This window comes from Ranitomeya variabilis, chromosome 1, assembly GCF_051348905.1.
Source record: "Ranitomeya variabilis isolate aRanVar5 chromosome 1, aRanVar5.hap1, whole genome shotgun sequence".
Classification (NCBI taxonomy): Eukaryota; Metazoa; Chordata; class Amphibia; order Anura; family Dendrobatidae; genus Ranitomeya; species Ranitomeya variabilis.
In genome coordinates this window covers 539791207-539809945 of record NC_135232.1, presented here as the reverse complement: position 1 = coordinate 539809945, position 18739 = coordinate 539791207, and the positions used below count along the sequence as shown (strand labels likewise).

The 18739-nt window shown below is 43.5% G+C and overlaps 1 protein-coding gene across 1 annotated transcript in view; it reads left to right on the top strand.

The window, feature by feature from the left end:
• PIAS4 (protein inhibitor of activated STAT 4) overlaps window positions 1-6639 on the top strand; it is a 258144-nt gene extending 251505 nt beyond the window's left edge. The window contains exons 10-11 of the mRNA XM_077254729.1: window positions 5101-5231; window positions 5357-6639. Coding sequence (XP_077110844.1) covers window positions 5101-5231; window positions 5357-5565 — 340 coding nt within the window. The 3' untranslated portion in view covers window positions 5566-6639. The remainder of the gene's footprint in view (window positions 1-5100; window positions 5232-5356) is intronic.
• The last annotated feature ends 12100 nt before the right edge of the window (window positions 6640-18739 follow it).

The window sequence follows — 18739 nt, the reverse complement described above, 5'->3', positions numbered from 1 at the left end:
CGATATATGCAATATAAATAGGCAGTCATTGCTGATTTTCATCTGTTAATATATTATTTCCTACACACCCTGTTCCTATTTTCTGACAATTTCACCTTCTATATTTGTCTGAATTGTGGTCTGTTGTTTGACACTTTCCTCTCCTTCACCATAGGGCCTATTAGGGAGAGCCTACGTTGAGCGGGGGGCGCCACTGCGCAGGTCCTAGGGTGCCAACCTCCGCGGTTTGGTAGGGGATAGACAGATTAATAATAGGGATACTGTGCACCTTTGTATTTCAGCCAAACAATGGATATTGTTTTTATGGCCGTGTATGGTTTTTTTTTTTTTTTTCTTATTTTATTGCATATTAAAAGTTTAAATTTTATTAAGGGTATTAATATATTGCTTTTTGGTCGGTGATTGAACACCAGTGTCAGATCGCATCATTCGTCATTGTCTGAGCTAAAGTGGACTTCATGGGAGATGACCAAGGAGGACACCATTGTTGAAAAAAAAAAAAAAAAAAAGCTTCTAGGAGAATGTCCTATGGACAGATGAGACAAGAATTGAACTTTTTGGCAAGGGACATCAGCTCTTTGTTCACAGACGGAAAAATGAAGCATATTAACAAAAGAAACATAGTGTGAAACATGGAGGGGGCTCTGTTATGTTCTGGGGCTGCTTTGCTGCATCTGGCACAGGGTGTCTAGAATCTGTGCAGGGTAAAATGAAATCTGAAGACTTTGAAGGAATTCTAGAGAGAAATGTGCTGCCCAGTGTCAGAAAGCTTGGTCTCAGTCTCAGGTCATGGGTCTTGCAACAGGGTAATGACCCAAAACACACTGCTAAAAACACCCAAGAATGGCTAAGAGGGAAACATTGGACTATTCTGAAGTGGCCTTCTCAGAGAAGTCCAGAGAGAGTATTCAAAGAAGAGAGAGGATTCAAAAAGATATAAATAAACTGGAGCAGTGGGCTGCAACTAACAGAATGGTTTTTGACAAGGAAAAATGCAAATTACTACATCTGGCAATAAAAATGAAAAAAGCATATACAGAATGGGAGGAATAGGGCTAAGCAACAGCACACCTGTAGAATGTAAGCCCGCAAGGGCAGGGTCCTCTTCCCTCTGTACCAGTCTGTCATTGTTAGTTTTGTTTACTGTAAGTGATATTTGTATTTTGATGTAACCCCTTTTCATGTACAGAACCATGGAATTAATGGTGCTATATAAATAAATAATAATAATAATGTGAAAAAGACTTGGGTATACTAATAGATCATAAACTGGACATGAGTCAACAGTGTGATGCCACAGCAAAAAAGGCAAATTCAATTCTGGGATGTATTAACAGAAGCATACAGTCAAGATTACGCGAAGACATTGCCTTCTACTCCTCTTTGGTCAGACCTCATTTGGAGTACTGTGTCTAGTTTTGGGCACCACATTTTAAAAAGGACATCAACAAAATGGAGCAAGTTCAGAGAAGAGCGACCAGACTGGTGACCGGTCTGCAAACCATGTCCTATAAGGAACGGTTACAGGATTTGGGAATGTTTAACTTGCAAAAAAGAAGACTGAGGAGACTTAATAGCGGTGTACAAATATCTCATGGGCTGTCACATTGGAGAAAGATCATCTTTATTCTCATTTCCACAAGGAAAGACTAGAAGCAATAGGATGAAACTGAATGGGAGGAGAGACAGATTAGATATTATAAAAAAACTTTTTGACAGTTGGGATAATCAATGAGTGGAACAGGCTGCCACGAGAGGTGGTGAATTCTCCTTCCATGGAAGTTTTCAGAGGCTGGACAGACATCTGTCTGGGATGATTTAGTGAATCCTGCTTTGAGCAGGGGGTTGAACCAGATGACCCAGGAGGTCTCTTCCAATTCTACCATTCTATGATTCTGAGCCCTGACCTAAATCCTATTGAGCATCTTTGGAAAGAGCTGAAACATGCCATCAGGAAAAGGCAACCTTCAAACACGAGACAACTGGAGCAGTTTGCTCTTGAGTGGGCCATAATACCTGTCGAGAGGTCCAGAAGTCTCATTGACAGTTACCGGAATTGTTTGATTGCAGTGATTGCCTCAAAAGGTTGTGCAACAAAATATTAAGGGTACCATCATTTCTGTCCAGGCCTATTTCATGAGTTTTATTTTTTTTTTAATTCTGTGGAAGCATGGTTGAAAAGCAATGTCTGACTTTCATTTGTTTGTTTATTTTCATAGATGTTTTTTATTTATTACTTTAGTCAGATTAAAGTTATTTCTCTGATCATTGTGGGTTTTTCTGTCACTAAACGAGGGGTACCAACAATTTCAACCACGTGTGTAGATTAGGTGGTATAGTGTTATGACTATTTGCTGGAGTATCCTGTGTAACCTCTTATAGCACTACTGAAATGGTGTTCCAGGAAAGTAGTATACAATGATCTAAACACTTACTGTATTTTTCGGACTATAAGATGCCCCCCAAATTTTCAGAAGGTAAAAAGGGAGAAAAAAGTCAAATGGTGGTCCGTCATACAGTCCGAATTTAGCTTACCAGGGAAGGGATCGGCACAGGTGGAGGAGTGGTCACGGGTCGTTCGGTGGTCCAGGCTGGTGCGGTGGTCCCCGGGAAATCCCATCCCACGCTGGTGGTGTGGCGGTGCTCTATGGGGCGGCGGGGCTCTGCCAGCATTTCGTCAAAGCCTGGAAGCTCCCGCAGCTCCATTGCAGCGATGCAGTGGCCCCAGGAAAATGGTCGCCGGGGGCGGCGCATGCTCAGATTCAGATCTCGGCAACAAGATATTGTCTCCTGAGATCTCAGGACTAGATCTCGTTGCCAAGATCTGAATCTGAGCATGCGCCACCCCAGCAGCCATTTTGTCGGAGGCCACCACATCGCAGCAACGGACGTGCAAGGGCCTCCGGGCTTTGACAAAATGCCTGTGGAGCCCCGCCACCACCACAGAGCCCCGCAGCAACAGGCTGGTAAGGGAGGCTGCATCGGGACCGCCGCCATCATATTTGTAAGTATATTCCTACGTAAGACGCACCCCCATTTTCCCCCAACATTTTTTGAGGAAATAGTGTGTCTTATGGTCCGAAAATACGGTATATATGGCAATGATGAATGTCTTTGTACATGTGTAAGTAGGTAAGACATTTGGCGCAAAAAAAAATTGCAATCACAATACAAATATGGTTTTGGATGCTGGTTTTGGCAATATGGGTGTATATACAGTTTAGACCAAAAGTTTGGACACACCTTCTCATTTAAACATTTTTCTGTATTTTCATGACTATGAAAATTGTACATTACACTGAAGGCATCAAAACTATGAATTAACACATGTGGAATTATATCCTTGACAAAAAAGTGTGAAACAACTGAAAATGTCTTATATTCTAGGTTCATCAAAGTAGCCACCTTTTGCTTTGATAACTGCTTTGCACACTCTTGGCATTCTCTTGATGACCTTCAAGAGGTAGTCACCGGAAATAATCTTCCAACAATCTTGAAGTAGTTCCCAGAGATGCTTAGCACTTGTTGGCCCTTTTGCCTTCACTCTGCGGTCCAGCTCACCCCAAACCATCTCGATTGGGTTCAAGTCTGGTGACTGTGGAGGCCAGGTCATCTGGCCTAGCACCCCATCACTCTCCTGCTTGGTCAAATAGCCCTTACAAGGCCTAGAGGTGTGTTTAGGGTCATTGTCCTGTTGAAAAATAAATGATGGTCCAACTAAACGCAAACCGGATGGAATAGCATGCCGCTGCAAGATGCTGAGGTAGCCATGCTGGTTCAATATGCCTTCAATTTTGAATAAATCCCCAACAGTGTCACCAGCAAAGCACCTCCACACCATCACACCTCCTCATCCATGCTTCCCGGTGGGAACCAGGCATGTAGAGTTCATCCGCTCACCTTTTCTGCGTTGCACAAAGACACGGTGGTTGGAACCAAAGATCTCAAATTTGGACTCATCAGACCAAAGCACAGATTTCCACTGGTCTAATGTCCATTCCTTGTGTTCTTTAGCCCAAACAAGTCTCTTCTGCTTGTTGCCTGTCGTTAGCAGTGGTTTCCTAGCAGCTATTTTACCATGCAGGCCTGCTTCACAAAGTCTCCTCTTAACAGTTGTTGTAGAGATGTGTCTGCTGCTAGAACTCTTTGTGGCATTTCCTGGTCTCTAATCTGAGCTGCTGTTAACCTGCGATTTCTGAGGTGACTTGGATAAACATCCTCAGAAGTAGAGGTGACTCTTGGTCTTCCTTTCCTGGGGCGGTCCTCATGTGAGCCAGTTTCTTTGTAGCGCTTGATGGTTTTTGCAACTGCACTTGGGGACACTTTGAAAGTTTTCCCAATTTTTCTGACTGACTGACCTTCATTTCTTAAAGTAATGATGGCCACTCGTTTTTCTTAACTTACCTGCTTTTTTCTTGCCATAATACACATTCTAACAGTCTATTCAGTAGGACTATCAGCTGTGTATCCATCAGACTTCTGCACAACACAACTGATGGTCCCAACCCCATTTATAAGGCAAGAAATCCCACTTATTAAACCTGACAGGGCACACCTGTGAAGTGAAAACCATTCCCGGTGACTACCGTACCTCTTGAAGCTCATCAAGAGAATGCCAAGAGTGTGCAAAGCAGTCATCAAAGCAAAATGTGGCTACTTTGAAGAACCTAGAATATAAGACATATTTCAGTTGTTTCACACTTTTTTGTTAAGTATATAATTCCACATGTGTAAATTCATAGTTTTGATGCCTTCAGTGTGAATGTACAATTTTCATAGTCATGAAAATACATGAAAAATCTTTAAATGAGGTGTGTCCAAACTTTTGGTCTGTACTGTAAGTTAGTCTAATATGTCAATTCTAGATGATGATTCATTTTGAAGTCACAAATTTTGTTTAAAAAAAAAAAAAAGCTGAGAATTAACTAAAAATAATATAAGCCATTAGTTTTTTGGTCCTGACTGCTAAATACAAGGATTTCTAGCTGGTTGCCATTCCTTGCACCCACTATTCAATGTTTTGTGGTACATGTGTTATGAACGCTCATTTCTACTGTATGAACACCTGTTGATGTTTGTGAACAATGTTTTCTCTTTCAGACTATTGTCAAAGATCCTTAGTGAGTGTAAGGACGCAGATGAAATAGAATTTTTGGTTGATGGGTCTTGGCGCCCAATAAAAGCTGAAAAAGAGCGAAGCTGCAGTCCAGTGTGTCCAATTCTTGATTTAGGTATTTGCCTTGTATTATATTTAAAAAATGCATAAGAAAAAAATATATTTTTCATTTCTCTGCTCAATATTTTTTTTATTTTTTTTTGTTTTTTTAATTGGTGTGGTTTATTGTATTTTTATCAGGTTCTCCAGAAATAACTACAAAGGTTCCACCTCCTAGCAGCACAATGTCCACTGAAAATGGAAAACCTGGGCCAGATGTGGTGGATTTAACACTGGACAGCTCTTCATCTTCATCATCCTCCTCTGACGAAGACGAGGAAGAAGAGGAGGAGGACCGCCCACCTCATAAAAGACGCTGCTTTGAAAAAGGCCTTTTATCGGCTTGCTGACCCCATTTTGCTTCTTACTCTGGACATGGACCTTGAAATCCCAAACAGGCACAGCTAGGTGCTGTTGTCCCATCTTCTTACCAAGACCTGTATGCATCATGACTTTTGTCAAGTCTCTTCAACTTGTACACCTTAGGAGGTATAGACCATCATATTGACCTGCAGAGAGGGTTAGTTCTTTGTCCTCATTCCCTTAGTTTTATTTTTTGTGGGTCCAGGAGACACTGGGGGGAGGAGAAAACCATTCCATGCCTCCTTATGAACCACTCTCCTTGCCTCCAGAAACAAGTGTAAAATGCAGACCTTTTCCCTTTATACTCATGTATGAGCAGTGAAAAGGGGGCACATGGATAAAATTACCGTAAATATTTGGAGCATTTGCTTTGTAATTAAAGGGATGTAAATGTTTTAGAGGGAAATTAAAGGCAAAAGTTTAATACTGTAAATATCGATTCAGAAAGGAACCTGGATGATGATACCCATTGTGTGGGATTGATAAAAAATGGCCAGCTTGATAAACTAACATCTCAATTCCTGCAGATTTGTGAGGGGTGCAGTTTTCATTCATCTATTTAGTAATATGCAAAAAGCGGGGTGTGTTTAGATTTTTGTAAGCAACATTGAGGGGTGGGAGAAGGGTTTACACAATGCTTTCAGTCAAACTACCTCTCTGCTATTCAGGTTTTTGTTTCTGTGCTAAGTACGGGAGGTGTTAATGCTGCTCTCGACTATATCCTCCCATCAGTAACCCTTATTAAAGCCTTCACTCTCTTGCCCCCTCACTCCATACACATTCTGTTCATTATCTGTACTTGTTTGGTTAGTTGACAAGGTCTTATTTTTAAATGGATTGTCCATCTACAAAGTCTCAAATGGTTAAAAAGAATCTGTCAACTGATTCATGCAGCCCCCAAAATGGGCAAAGTTGGGGAGGGCACGGGACGCGGCAAGGGCAGCGTTTTTTTTATGCCAGAAATATTACTGCCGTCCTGACAGGAGTAACATTTCTGGCTCGGCGCATACCACTGACATCATGCTCTGAAATCATTAAATGGCTTGCGCGTCTTAATAGAATTTGGCTCATTTTATTCTTGCACACACTTAATTAAGACTGGAATGTAAAACATCAGTCTTAAAGATTCATTTTTTTTTTCTTACTATTCCTAGGCAGGACTCCCAGTGGCTTCTCCCTACCCCACTTCCCTAGACTGGTTTTAGACTGTGTGTGTATAGGGAAAAAAATCAGTCACTCGGGGTGTATAGAGAGTCATATCAGTCATGAGGGAGAAGCCTCTGTGGACTGGTCTCAGACTAGACAAATAGAGGAAAAATACTTTGATAAAGTTGGTTAGGGACTAACATGCAACTGGGTTAGAGTAAAACATACATGACTGCAATAACGGCGCCTCTTGGGTAGCTTTAAATTCGTGTTCTTCACTTGACCATTATCACTTAGTCTGCTCAAAACAATATAGCTTGTGCTCATCACAATGTGAAACCGTCACAGCAGCTCTGGAAATTAATATTTGGGTCATTTATAATCATGGTATGGCCTTTTTATATTGGATACAAATCATGTTTATCATACACATCTGTAAGAGAAAGCTAGGTCTGCATGTAAAAGCAAGCAGAAAGCAGTCAGATGTATGTATGGGTGCTTCCTGCATGAAGCAATGCCTATGGTGAAAATTGAGGGCATTATTGTTTTGTCAAGAAAAAAATGAATGTGTGCAACTATACTACACTGTTTTTGTTTTCTTTTGCCCTGTGAAAATTTGATCTGAAATTGACATTCATTCTGTGTCTACTCATGCTTCCTCTTGGTCCTCCTCTTTATTTTTTAAGCTGCACTTATTGGGGGTCCTAGGAATAACCATTTCAGCAGTAGCCTGAGAAGACTGAACTGATTTTCCAAACTTTCAATATCACTTTTGAGAATGCGACTTCATAGAGGCACTGTAAAATATGAAATCAATGTTTAAATTTCCATGTTGCCTCTGTGCTGGACAGCGTAAATGTGACTCAAAAAAGTAACTATTTTTTATGCAGTGTGTGTGTTTGTGTGTGTGTGTATATATATATATATATATATATATATATATATATATATATATATATATATATATATATATATATATATATATATATATATATACATACACACAGTGCCTACAAGTAGTATTCAACCCCCTGCAGATTTAGCAGGTTTAATAAGATGCAAATAAGTTAGAGATTTCAAACAAGAGCAGGATTTATTAACAGATGCATAAATCTTACAAACCAAAAAGTTTTGTTGCTCAGTTAAATTTTTATAAATTTTAAACATAAAAGTGTGGGTCAATTATTCTTCAACCCCTAGGTTTAATATTTTGTAGAATAACCTTTGTTTGCAATTACAGCTAATAATCGTCTTTTATAAGACCTGATCAGGCCGGCACAGGTCTCTGGAGTTATCTTGGCCCCACTCCTCCATGCAGATCTTCTCCAAGTTATCTAGGTTCTTTGGGTGTTTCATGTGGACTTTAATCTTGAGCTCCTTCCACAAGTTTTCAATTGGATTAAGGTCAGGAGACTGACTAGGCCACTGCAACACGTTGATTTTTTGCCTCTTGAACCAGGCCTTGGTTTTCTTGGCTGTGTGCTTTGGGTCGTTGACTTGTTGGAAGATGAAATGACGACCCATCTTAAGATCCTTGATGGAGGAGCGGAGGTTCTTGGCCAAAATCTCCAGGTAGGCCGTGCTATCCATCTTCCCATGGATGCGGACCAGATGGCCAGGCCCCTTGGCTGAGAAACAGCCCCACAGCATGATGCTGCCACCACCATGCTTGACTGTAGGGATGGTATTCTTGGGGTCGTATGCAGTGCCATCCAGTCTCCAAACGTCACGTGTGTGGTTGGCACCAAAGATCTCGATCTTGGTCTCATCAGACCAGAGAACCTTGAACCAGTCAGTCTCAGAGTCCTCCAAGTGATCATGAGCAAATTGTAGACGAGCCTTGACATGACGCTTTGAATGTAAAGGTACCTTACGGGCTCGTCTGGAACCGAGACCATTGCGGTGGAGTACGTTACTTATGGTATTGACTGAAACCAATGTCCCCACTGCCATGAGATCTTCCCGGAGCTCCTTCCTTGTTGTCCTTGGGTTAGCCTTGACTCTTCGGACAAGCCTGGCCTCGTGGAAGGCTAACAGTAGTTCCATAAGCCTTCCACTTCCGGATGATGCTCCCAACAGTGGAGACAGGTAGGCCCAACTCCTTGGAAAGGGTTTTGTACCCCTTGCCAGCCTTGTGACCCTCCACGATCTTGTCTTTGATGGCCTTGGAATGCTCCTTTGTCTTTCCCATGTTGACCATGTATGAGTGCTGTTCACAAGTTTGGGGAGGGTCTTAAATAGTCAGAAAAGGCTGGAAAAAGAGATAATTAATCCAAACATGTGAAGCTCATTGTTCTTTGTGCCTGAACTACTTCTTAATACTTTAGGGGAACCAAACAGAATTCTGGTTGGTTGAGGGGTTGAGTAATAAATGACCCTCTCTGAAAAAACTTTTCACAATTTAAAAAAAAAAATAAACAAAGAAATAACATTATTTTTTTTTTACTGCAGTGCATTTCACACTTCCAGGCTGATCTACAGTCCAAATGTCACAATGCCAAGTTAATTCCAAATGTGTAAACCTGCTAAATCTGCAGGGGGTTGAATACTACTTGTAGGCACTGTATATGTATATATATATATATATATATATATATATATATATATATATATATATATATATATATATATATATATATATATATATAATTTTTTTTTTTTTTAACTGCAAATATTTCCATTTTAATTTATTGCATCGTTTTCAACTCCCTTTTCTGTAGATATTCAGCTGTGCCATCATTTACAAAACTCCTTTTGGCATCTATGAAAATATGAATTGCAACTTCAAATTAAAATTATGCACATGGCACATGTAAAATAGGTAAATCACTGCATTACTTCTCATGAAAAGTAGTAGGTGTGCCAATGACTTTCCTGTGAAATCATTGGCTGTTTGGGCAGTACCCAAAATGGAATTTACAAAGTGAATGGTGTCTCCTCCCCTTAAGATGCTTGTACTTCTTTATCTCCTTTTGTTGCAGAGAAAGATAAGACATAATACAACTGGTTCAGACAGCCACAAGATGGCATCTTGTATTTTATTTTCTTGTTTTAATTTAAGTGTTTTTAAACTTTCTTAATCAGTCTAGTGTCTATTAACATGTTGTTTATTTTCCTTATTTGGAAGTGTTTTGTTCGTTTTCTCTTTCTTCATTTTTTTACATGCTTTGCAAAAAAAAAGTATTTTTTTCCCTTGGTTCCTACATTTAACAAGAAAAACACAAAAAGATAGTGTTTGTTACAATAAAAATATTTGCAATTATGTAGTTGCAGAAAGTTTATACCATATCATTGTACCCCATTTATTCAAAGGTGAGCAGTAATGTAATGTGGATTCTTAAGTGGTCTTTGCTGCTAGTATTTACTTGTGCAGAATCTGTGCAAGTGAAGACACATTCCACTTACAGTGATTGTTTAGTTAATCTGAATTCTTTTTTTTTTCTTCAAGAATACAAAGGAAAGTTTAACCCCGATACCCCACAAGCCTTTTATCACCTTCATGATTAAGCCAAATTTTACAATTCTGACCTGTCACTTTGTGGTCATAACTCTGGAACGCTTCAACGGATCCCACTGACTCTGAAACTGATTATTGTACTACATGATAGTGGTAAAAATTTGTTCAGTATGACTTGCGCTTTTTTGTGAAATCAGAAAATTGCAAAGTTTTCCCCAAATTTTCAACTTATAATTTTTATTCCTTTAAACCATAATTGTTTTTGTTAAAAAGTTAGAAGGGCTGACCAGTGATTTTCTAATTTTTTTTTCAACAAAATTTACAAAACTATTTTTCTCCTTCACCTTACTGGGGGACACAGGCCGTGGGTGGTGTTATGCTGCCACTAGGAGGCTGACACTAAGTGAATACAAAAAGATTAGCTCCTCCACTGCAGTATACACACACAAACGCTGGCTCCAGCTGAACCAGTTCATGCTAAGTGTCTGTAGGAGGCACATGGGTCTGATGTTCAGACCACAATCTTTTTATTTTTTCATTTTTTACCTTTATTATTATTTTTTTTCAAGGATTACAGGGGGCCTCAGATCCCTTCAGGGTTCCGATCTCCCCAAACCAACAACAGGCGGGAACGTGGAGTGTCGCTTCGACGTACCCCTTCCTGCAACGTTCAAAGGTATAAATGTTTACTTTTTTTTTACTTTATTAGCATAATACTTAAAACAAAATATTTTATAATAAAAAGACAGGGAGATGGAAAAAATAAGACCTTCAAAAGAGTCAGGGTGTGACATGAGAAAATTATAAGTTTATAGTATATCTGCCCATGGAAGGTGTCCTCCTGGAAGGTTTATATGGATATGCTTAGGAGGGGGTGGACGTCACAGCGTCTCCTAGTTTCCCCTTTTAATCCATTATCCAGGAGAAAAAATAGACCAAGAAAGTCACCAATAATCACCTTACAACATGCATTGATTCAATTGAAGTTACTAACAACCAGCTCAAGGGAATAAAGTAAAAGGAATCACAGCTGCAGTAGGACTTAGAAATCTTACCCAAGGTGTAATTTGTAAAAAGAGCCACTAGATGGCAAGCAAGTATAATGTAAGAGGGATAAGTGATAAATACAATGTATTCAAAGTGGAATAAGCATATAATGGAGTTGGTTAGAGAGGAATTTTACCTGGGTATAGAGGCTGGAAAGTGGTGCAGCATAGGAGAAGGGTCCTGTCACATCCGACGAGCGCCGTTTCGCCCTTTGACGAAGTGGTAAAGCGAAACGGCGCTTGTCGGGCATAGGATGTGACACGACCCTTCTCCTATGCCCTATTCCATCCTGGGGGAGTTAACCCCTAGGATGTACAGAGGCATGTGTGGAGTTCGTGTGGCCCTCACTGAGAAACAGCGGCGATGGAAGGAGGCGGATAGAGGGTTCTTGCACTGCACCATCCATGCAGTAGCACCTAACCTCTTTGCAGAGCGTTCTAGACAGGGATGGGCTCTGCGCTTTATCTCCCGGGCACCGCAGGTCAGTCAGCAGGAGGGCTCTGATAGTGCACTATCCCCCCAGGACCATTCCCCTTCCCCAAGCACTTTACTGCCAGCGCCAAAAATTTAGTCCCCCGGCTTCGGCTTTACTAGGCCACCACCTGAAAGCTCCACCCACCGGCTTGTCACGCCAGCGGCTCTGCCCACACACTTCGCGCTTCTCGCTCAGGGCGAGACTGACTTCTCTTTAATCCTGGCGGCCGTTTTTCCTTACTGGCCGCTTTTCTGCACGAGCTGCTCAGAGAATGGAGAGCGGACTCTGTCCAAAAAGTCCCTAACTTCTGCCTTACCAGGGTGGTCGTTTATTCGGTGAGAAGCTGGATCAGCTCATCTGACTCTACAGGAGGGAAGAGTAAATTCCTCCCCAACAGAAGATTAGGCAACCATTTTGTCACCCGCAACAGACTCGTTTCCGGTCCTTTTGCAGTAATCCCGGTTGGTCCACTAGAACCACTTCTTCTGGATCGGGGCCCTCCCACCATGGGAACAGAGGTCCCCAGGTTTCATTTAAGATCAACCAGTCGTGGAAAAGCGACCCAAGCAGTCCAGATCTAAAGGGATCCAGATCCCATAGATTTTTGACTAAATGATTTGTGGCATTATCTGGTCAACACCAGCAGAATAAGTGGTTGCCTACTCCTATTTTGTCAAGCCTGGCTCTCTGTCGTTCACGACGAATGGGTCAGGAACATGGGATTGATACAAAAGAGAATTTTCTTCACGTCCTCCAACATGTTTTTTTCCCTCTCGCCCCCAAAACAGAGGCGCGGGCACAGTCGTTTTACCAAGCCATCGATTCACTTAGCCAAGATGGGGTCATTATTCTGGTCCCAGAAAATGAGGTTCAAGGGGTTCTGCTCGAGCCTATTAGTGGTCCTAAAGAAGGACACAACGATGCGGCCCATTGTGGAGCTAAAACTCCTAAACAAGTTTGTCAGGGTACGTCACATCGTTGGAGAAGGGGGAGTTTCTAGCATCCATTGACATCTGGGTTGTGTACTTTCATATCCCAAGTTTTTTTTACCCCTCATCAGAAGTTCCTGTGCTTTGCTGTCCGCGAGGAACATTTCCAGTTCACAGCCTTGCCCGTTGGCCACGCCACCGCTCCCAGGGGGTTCATGAAGGTCATAGTGGCCATCATGTCCATTCTGCACACTCGGCATGCTGATTTTACCATACTTAGATGACCTCATCAAGGGGCTGTCTTTCCAAGCCTGCGCAAAGTGCATGCGTATCTATTTGGATACACTCTCTCGCCTGGGCTGGGTGATAAAGTTGAAAAAGTCTTCACCCTTTCCTGCTCAGCAGATCTCCTTTTTAGGAAGGAGCCTGGACACCTCCCAAGGGTAGGTGATTCTCCCTCTGGACAAGATCTTGGCCCTTCAACAGGGAGCCTGGGCACTCTGTTGCCTGGGTCCTCACTCCATCCGTTTTTGCATGGGAGTTCTGGGCAAGATGGTGGTAGCTATGGAAGCTGTTCCCTTCGCCCAGTTACACCTCCATCCTCTGCAGCATGCACTTCTGGCAGCCTGGGGCAGGAACTCATTCTCTCGACCAGCTGTGCTCCTTGTCCCTGCTGGTCAAGCAGGCACTGGGGTGGTGGACGTTGCGGTCCTTTCACCCAGGGGAAATCCTTTCTCTCGGTTCAATGATTGGTAATCACTACTGACGCCAGCCTTCACGGCTGGGGAGCTGTCTTCCGTCCCCACACAGCCCAGGGGCACTCATCATCTTGGGAGTCGCGCCTTCCAGAAAACGTCCTGGAGATTCAGGCGATTTGATTGTCCCTACGGCGGTTTCATCATTTTCTGGTGGGTCGTCCCATCCGAATTCACTCAGACAACGCCATGGCGGTGGCATATATCAAGGGGGCACCTGCAGCAGGGTGGCAATGCATGAGGCGAAGCACATCCTTCGCTGGGCTGAGAGGAACCACTCGACCATCTCAGCAGTTCACATCCTGGGCGTGGAAAACTGTGTGGCAGACTTCCTCAGTCGTCAGTCCCTCAGGAAAGTGGTCACTTCATCTGGAGGTATTCCAACAGATCTGTCATCGCTGCGGGACTCCAGACGTGCATCTGATGGCATCAAGACTAAACATCAAGGGGCAGATGTGCTGGTTCTTCCATGGGGTCAGTTTTGTCTATCGTACGTGTTTTCCCCACTTCCATTACTTCCGAGAGTCATCAGGAAGATCAATGCCGAGGGAGTCCCAGTGATTCTAGTCGCTCTGGACTGGCCACACTGAGCATGGTACACAGAGTTGGTGCAGTTCATTGTCGATGTTCCCTGGAGACTACTGGATCAACCAGAACTGCTCTCCCAGGGCCCGATTTGCCACTCGGGGGCCCTGTCCTTAACATCTTGGCATTTGAATCCTGGGTCCTAACCCAAGCTGGTTTCTCCCAAAAGGTGGTTTCCACCATGATTAGCTCTCGGAAGCCTGTATTGGTACACATTTATCACTGCACCTGGAAATCCTTTTTTGCATGGTGCAAAGACCACATTCATTGTCCTCTCATTTTCTCCATTTTGGAGTTCCTTCAGACTGGTCTGGACTCTGGCCTTTGAGGGAGCTGAGCGCTAGGCCTGAATTCTGCCTTATCTGTTTTGTTTGCTTCCAGGCTGCTGGCGAGGACTTTTATTCAGGGGTCTCCAATGTGGTACCTCCCTATAGAGCGTCGTTGAAAGCCTGTGACATTAACTTGGTCCTGGGTGTCCTACAGGAGACTCCCTTTGAAAGCTGCATGGTATCTCATTAACCCACCTTTCATGGAAGGTTGGCTTTCTTGTTGCGGTGATGTCAATCAGGCAGGTTTCGGAGCTAGCCACTCTGTCCTCTCGAGCTCCTTTCCTAACCTTCCGCCAGGACAAGGTGGTCCTCAGGCCGTCCCTGTCCTTCTTACCCAAGGTGGTCTTCTCCTTTTACCGTAATGAATACATTGTTCTGCCCTCATTTCGCTTGGCGCCAGTACACCGGGTGGAGAGGGCTCTTCACACTCTGGATTTGATGAGGGCTCTCGGAAGGTACATCTCACAGACAGCGTGGATACCCTCGACTATTTGAGTCTTACCGTCTCAGGGGCAAGCCTATCCCAGCGGGGATTAAGGCACACTTCACTCGGTCGGTGGGGTTTTTGGGGGCCATTCGGCACCTAGTGTTGGCGGAACAAGTTTGCAATGCTGCGACTTGGTCCAGTCTGCACACATTCTCTAAGCACTACAACGTTCATACTCAGGCATCTGCAGATGCAGGCCTGGGCAGGCGAATCTTGCAGGCGGTGGTAGTGCATCTATATAGTTGGTACATGGGGTTTGATCTGTTATCTTTTCCCCACCCAGGGACTGCTTTAGGGCGTCCCATGGTCCTGTGTCCCCTAATGAGGCGAAGGAGAAACAGGGATTTTTGTTTACTCACTGTAAAATCCTTTTCTCTGAGCCACTCACTGGGGGACACAGCACCCACCCTGTTGGCCTGATGGCTGTGTTCGTTCTTTGGTTGGACGTGTTTTACCCTTATTTGATGTTTATGATCTCCTACTGCTTTCACTTAACTGGTTTGGCTGGAGCCAGTGTGTAGATGTAAAGGCACAGATGATTGGCCTCGGGGAGACCAAAACATCCAACACCGCGGAGACACCATCACGTGTTTCTCAACGCAGTGATCCAGAACACTGCCCCCATCCCTTATGGGAAATATGCAAACGCATGTAGGATAGCTGCGGAGACACCATCACGTGTTTCTCAACGCAAGCAGTGAATAGCCAGACCTTTCCCCGGGAAGGAACAACCACGGGAAGGGCAGCATCCAATAAAGGAAACATCCAATACAGGAAAACCACCTATGCCAAGCATGGTATCCATCCACAGACAGCTGTTTCGGGGTGTTTGCCCCTCATCAGTGTGGAGTAGGAATCTGGCTATTAGGAGCAGTGCCTAGTAAAAGGCTGTAAAGGCACAGATGATTGGCCTCGGGGAGACCAAAACATCCAACACCGCGGAGACACCATCACGTGTTTCTCAACGCAGTGATCCAGAACACTGCCCCCATCCCTTATGGGAAATATGCAAACGCATGTAGGATAGCTGCGGAGACACCACGTGTTTCTCAACGCAAGTAGTGAATAGCCAGACCTTTCCTTGGGAAGGAACAACCACGGGAAGGGCAACATCTGTTGTGGATTCTGTTTTTGGGCTCCCTCTGGTGGTTACGGCTGGTACTGGGTGACTTTGGTGGGTTGCGGTCTCTGGTTTCCACCTGTCCATCAGAGGCTGGGTGTTTCCTATTTAACCTGGCTTTCCTGTCATTCCCTTGCCGGCTATCAATGTACTCAGATGTGCTCAGTTTGGTTCCTGACTACCTGCTCCCAGATCTCTCAGGATAAGCTAAGTTTTGTTTTTCAGTTGTTTGGTTTTTTTTGTCCAGCTTGCTAATTATGACTCTATGCTAGCTGGTAGCTCTAGTGGGCTGAGGTTCTCCCCATGTGCCATGAGTTGGCACATGGGTTCTTGTAACCTCAGGATGGTTTTTTGATTAGGGTTTTTTGCTGACCGCTCAGACCCCTTTTGTATCATTCTGCTTTCTAGTTATAGCGGGCCTCATTTTGCTAAATCTATTTTCATCTCTATGTGTGTGCCTTCTTCTCATTTCACCGTCAATACATGTGGGGGGCAACTATACCTTTTGGGGTTCATTCCTCTGGAGGCAAGCTAGGTCTTTATTTCCTCTGCAGTGCTAATTAGCTCTTAGGCTGGCGCGTGGCGTCTAGAATCAACGTAGGCACGCTCCCTGGCTATTTCTAGTTGTGTTTGTCAGGAGTAGGGCAGAGGTCAGCCCAGGTTCCATCACCCTAGAGCTCGTCCGTTATTTGTTATTTTGCTTGTCCAGTGCGATCCCCAGCCATTGGGATCCATGACAGTATAGCCGGCCTACAAAGTGTTAATTGTTTGGGCTGAAGCAGGAGAAAAAGAAGTGTTTAAGGGAATTTTTTTTTTTTTTTCCCTCAGAGTTTTGCTGCCTAGCCCTTAATTGCTGTCTAGCTGCTTCTTACCTCCTCTTAACCCTTGAATGGCTCTGACCTTAGCTGTTTAACATGGATGTCCAGAGTTTGGCTTCCAGCCTGAGTAATCTTGCGGCAAAAGTTCAAAACATACAGGATTTTGTTGTTCACACTCCCATGTCTGAACCTAGAATTCCTATTCCAGAGTTCTTTTCTGGAGATAGATCTACCTTCCTGAATTTCAGGAACAATTGCAAATTGTTTCTTTCTTTGAAATCTCGCTCCTCTGGAGACCCTGCTCAGCAGGTTAAGATTGTAATATCTTTCCTGCGGGGCGACCCTCAGAATTGGGCATTTGCATTGGCACCAGGGGATCCTGCATTGCTCAGTGTGGATGCGTTTTTTCTGGCACTGGGATTGCTCTATGAGGAACCTAACCTGGAGATTCAGGCTGAAAAGGCTTTATTAGCCCTCTCTCAGGGGCATGATGAAGCGGAAGTATATTGTCAAAAATTTCGGAAATGGTCGGTGCTTACTCAGTGGAATGAGTGTGCCCTGGCTGCAAACTTCAGAGATGGTCTTTCTGAGGCCATTAAGGATATTATGGTGGGGTTCCCTGCGCCTACAGGTCTGAATGTGTCTATGGCTATGGCCATTCAGATTGATCGGCGTTTACGGGAGCGCAAACCTGTGCACCAGTTGGCGGTGTCTTCTGAACAGGCACCTGAGACTATGCAATGTGATAGAATTCAGTCCAGAAGTGAACGGCAAAATTATAGGCGGAAAAATGGATTGTGTTTTTATTGTGGTGATTCAGCTCATGTTATATCAGCATGCTCTAAACGCACAATAAAGGTTGATGAATCTTTTGCCATTAGTACTCTGCAGTCTAAGTTCATTTTGTCTGTAACTCTGATTTGTTCACTGTCATCCATTTCCGTCGATGCCTATGTGGATTCGGGCGCTGCCCTGAGTCTTATGGATTGGTCATTTGCCAAACGCTGCGGTTTTAGTCTGGAGCCTCTGGAAGTTCCTATTCCTTTGAAGGGAATTGACTCTACACCATTGGCTATGAATAAACCGCAGTACTGGACACAAGTGACCATGCGCATGACTCCCGTTCATCAGGAGGTGATTCGCTTCCTTGTACTGTATAATTTACATGATGTACTAGTGCTTGGTCTGCCATGGTTACAAACTCATAATCCTGTCCTGGATTGGAAAACAATGTCTGTGTTAAGCTGGGGATGTCAGGGGGTTCATGATGATGCACCTCTGATTTCAATAGCTTCATCTACTCCTTCTGAGGTCCCTGCGTTTTTGTCTGACTATCGGGATGTTTTTGAGGAGCCTAAGCTCAATTCGCTCCCTCCTCATAGGGATTGTGACTGTGCTATAGAATTAATTCCTGGCAGTAAGTTCCCTAAGGGTCGTTTATTTAATCTGTCAGTACCAGAGCATACTGCTATGCGGAATTATATTAAGGAGTCCTTGGAAAAGGGACATATTCGTCCATCTTCGTCCCCTCTGGGAGCAGGTTTTTTTTTCGTGGAAAAAAAAAGATGGTTCCCTGAGGCCTTGTATAGATTATCGCCTTCTGAATAAGATTACAGTCAAATATCAGTATCCATTGCCATTATTGACTGATTTGTTTGCTCGCATTAAGGGGGCTAGGTGGTTCACTAAGATAGATCTTCGCGGTGCGTATAATCTTGTGCGGATAAAACAGGGTGATGAGTGGAAAACCGCATTTAATACGCCTGAGGGCCATTTTGAGTATTTGGTAATGCCTTTTGGACTTTCTAATGCTCCTTCAGTCTTTCAGTCCTTTATGCACAATATTTTCCGTGAATATCTGGATAAGTTTATGATTGTGTATTTGGATGATATTTTGGTGTTTTCTGATGACTGGGAGTCTCATGTTCTACAGGTCAGGAAGGTGTTTCAAGTCCTGCGGGCCAATTCTCTGTTTGCGAAGGGCTCAAAATGTCTCTTCGGAGTCCAGAAGAT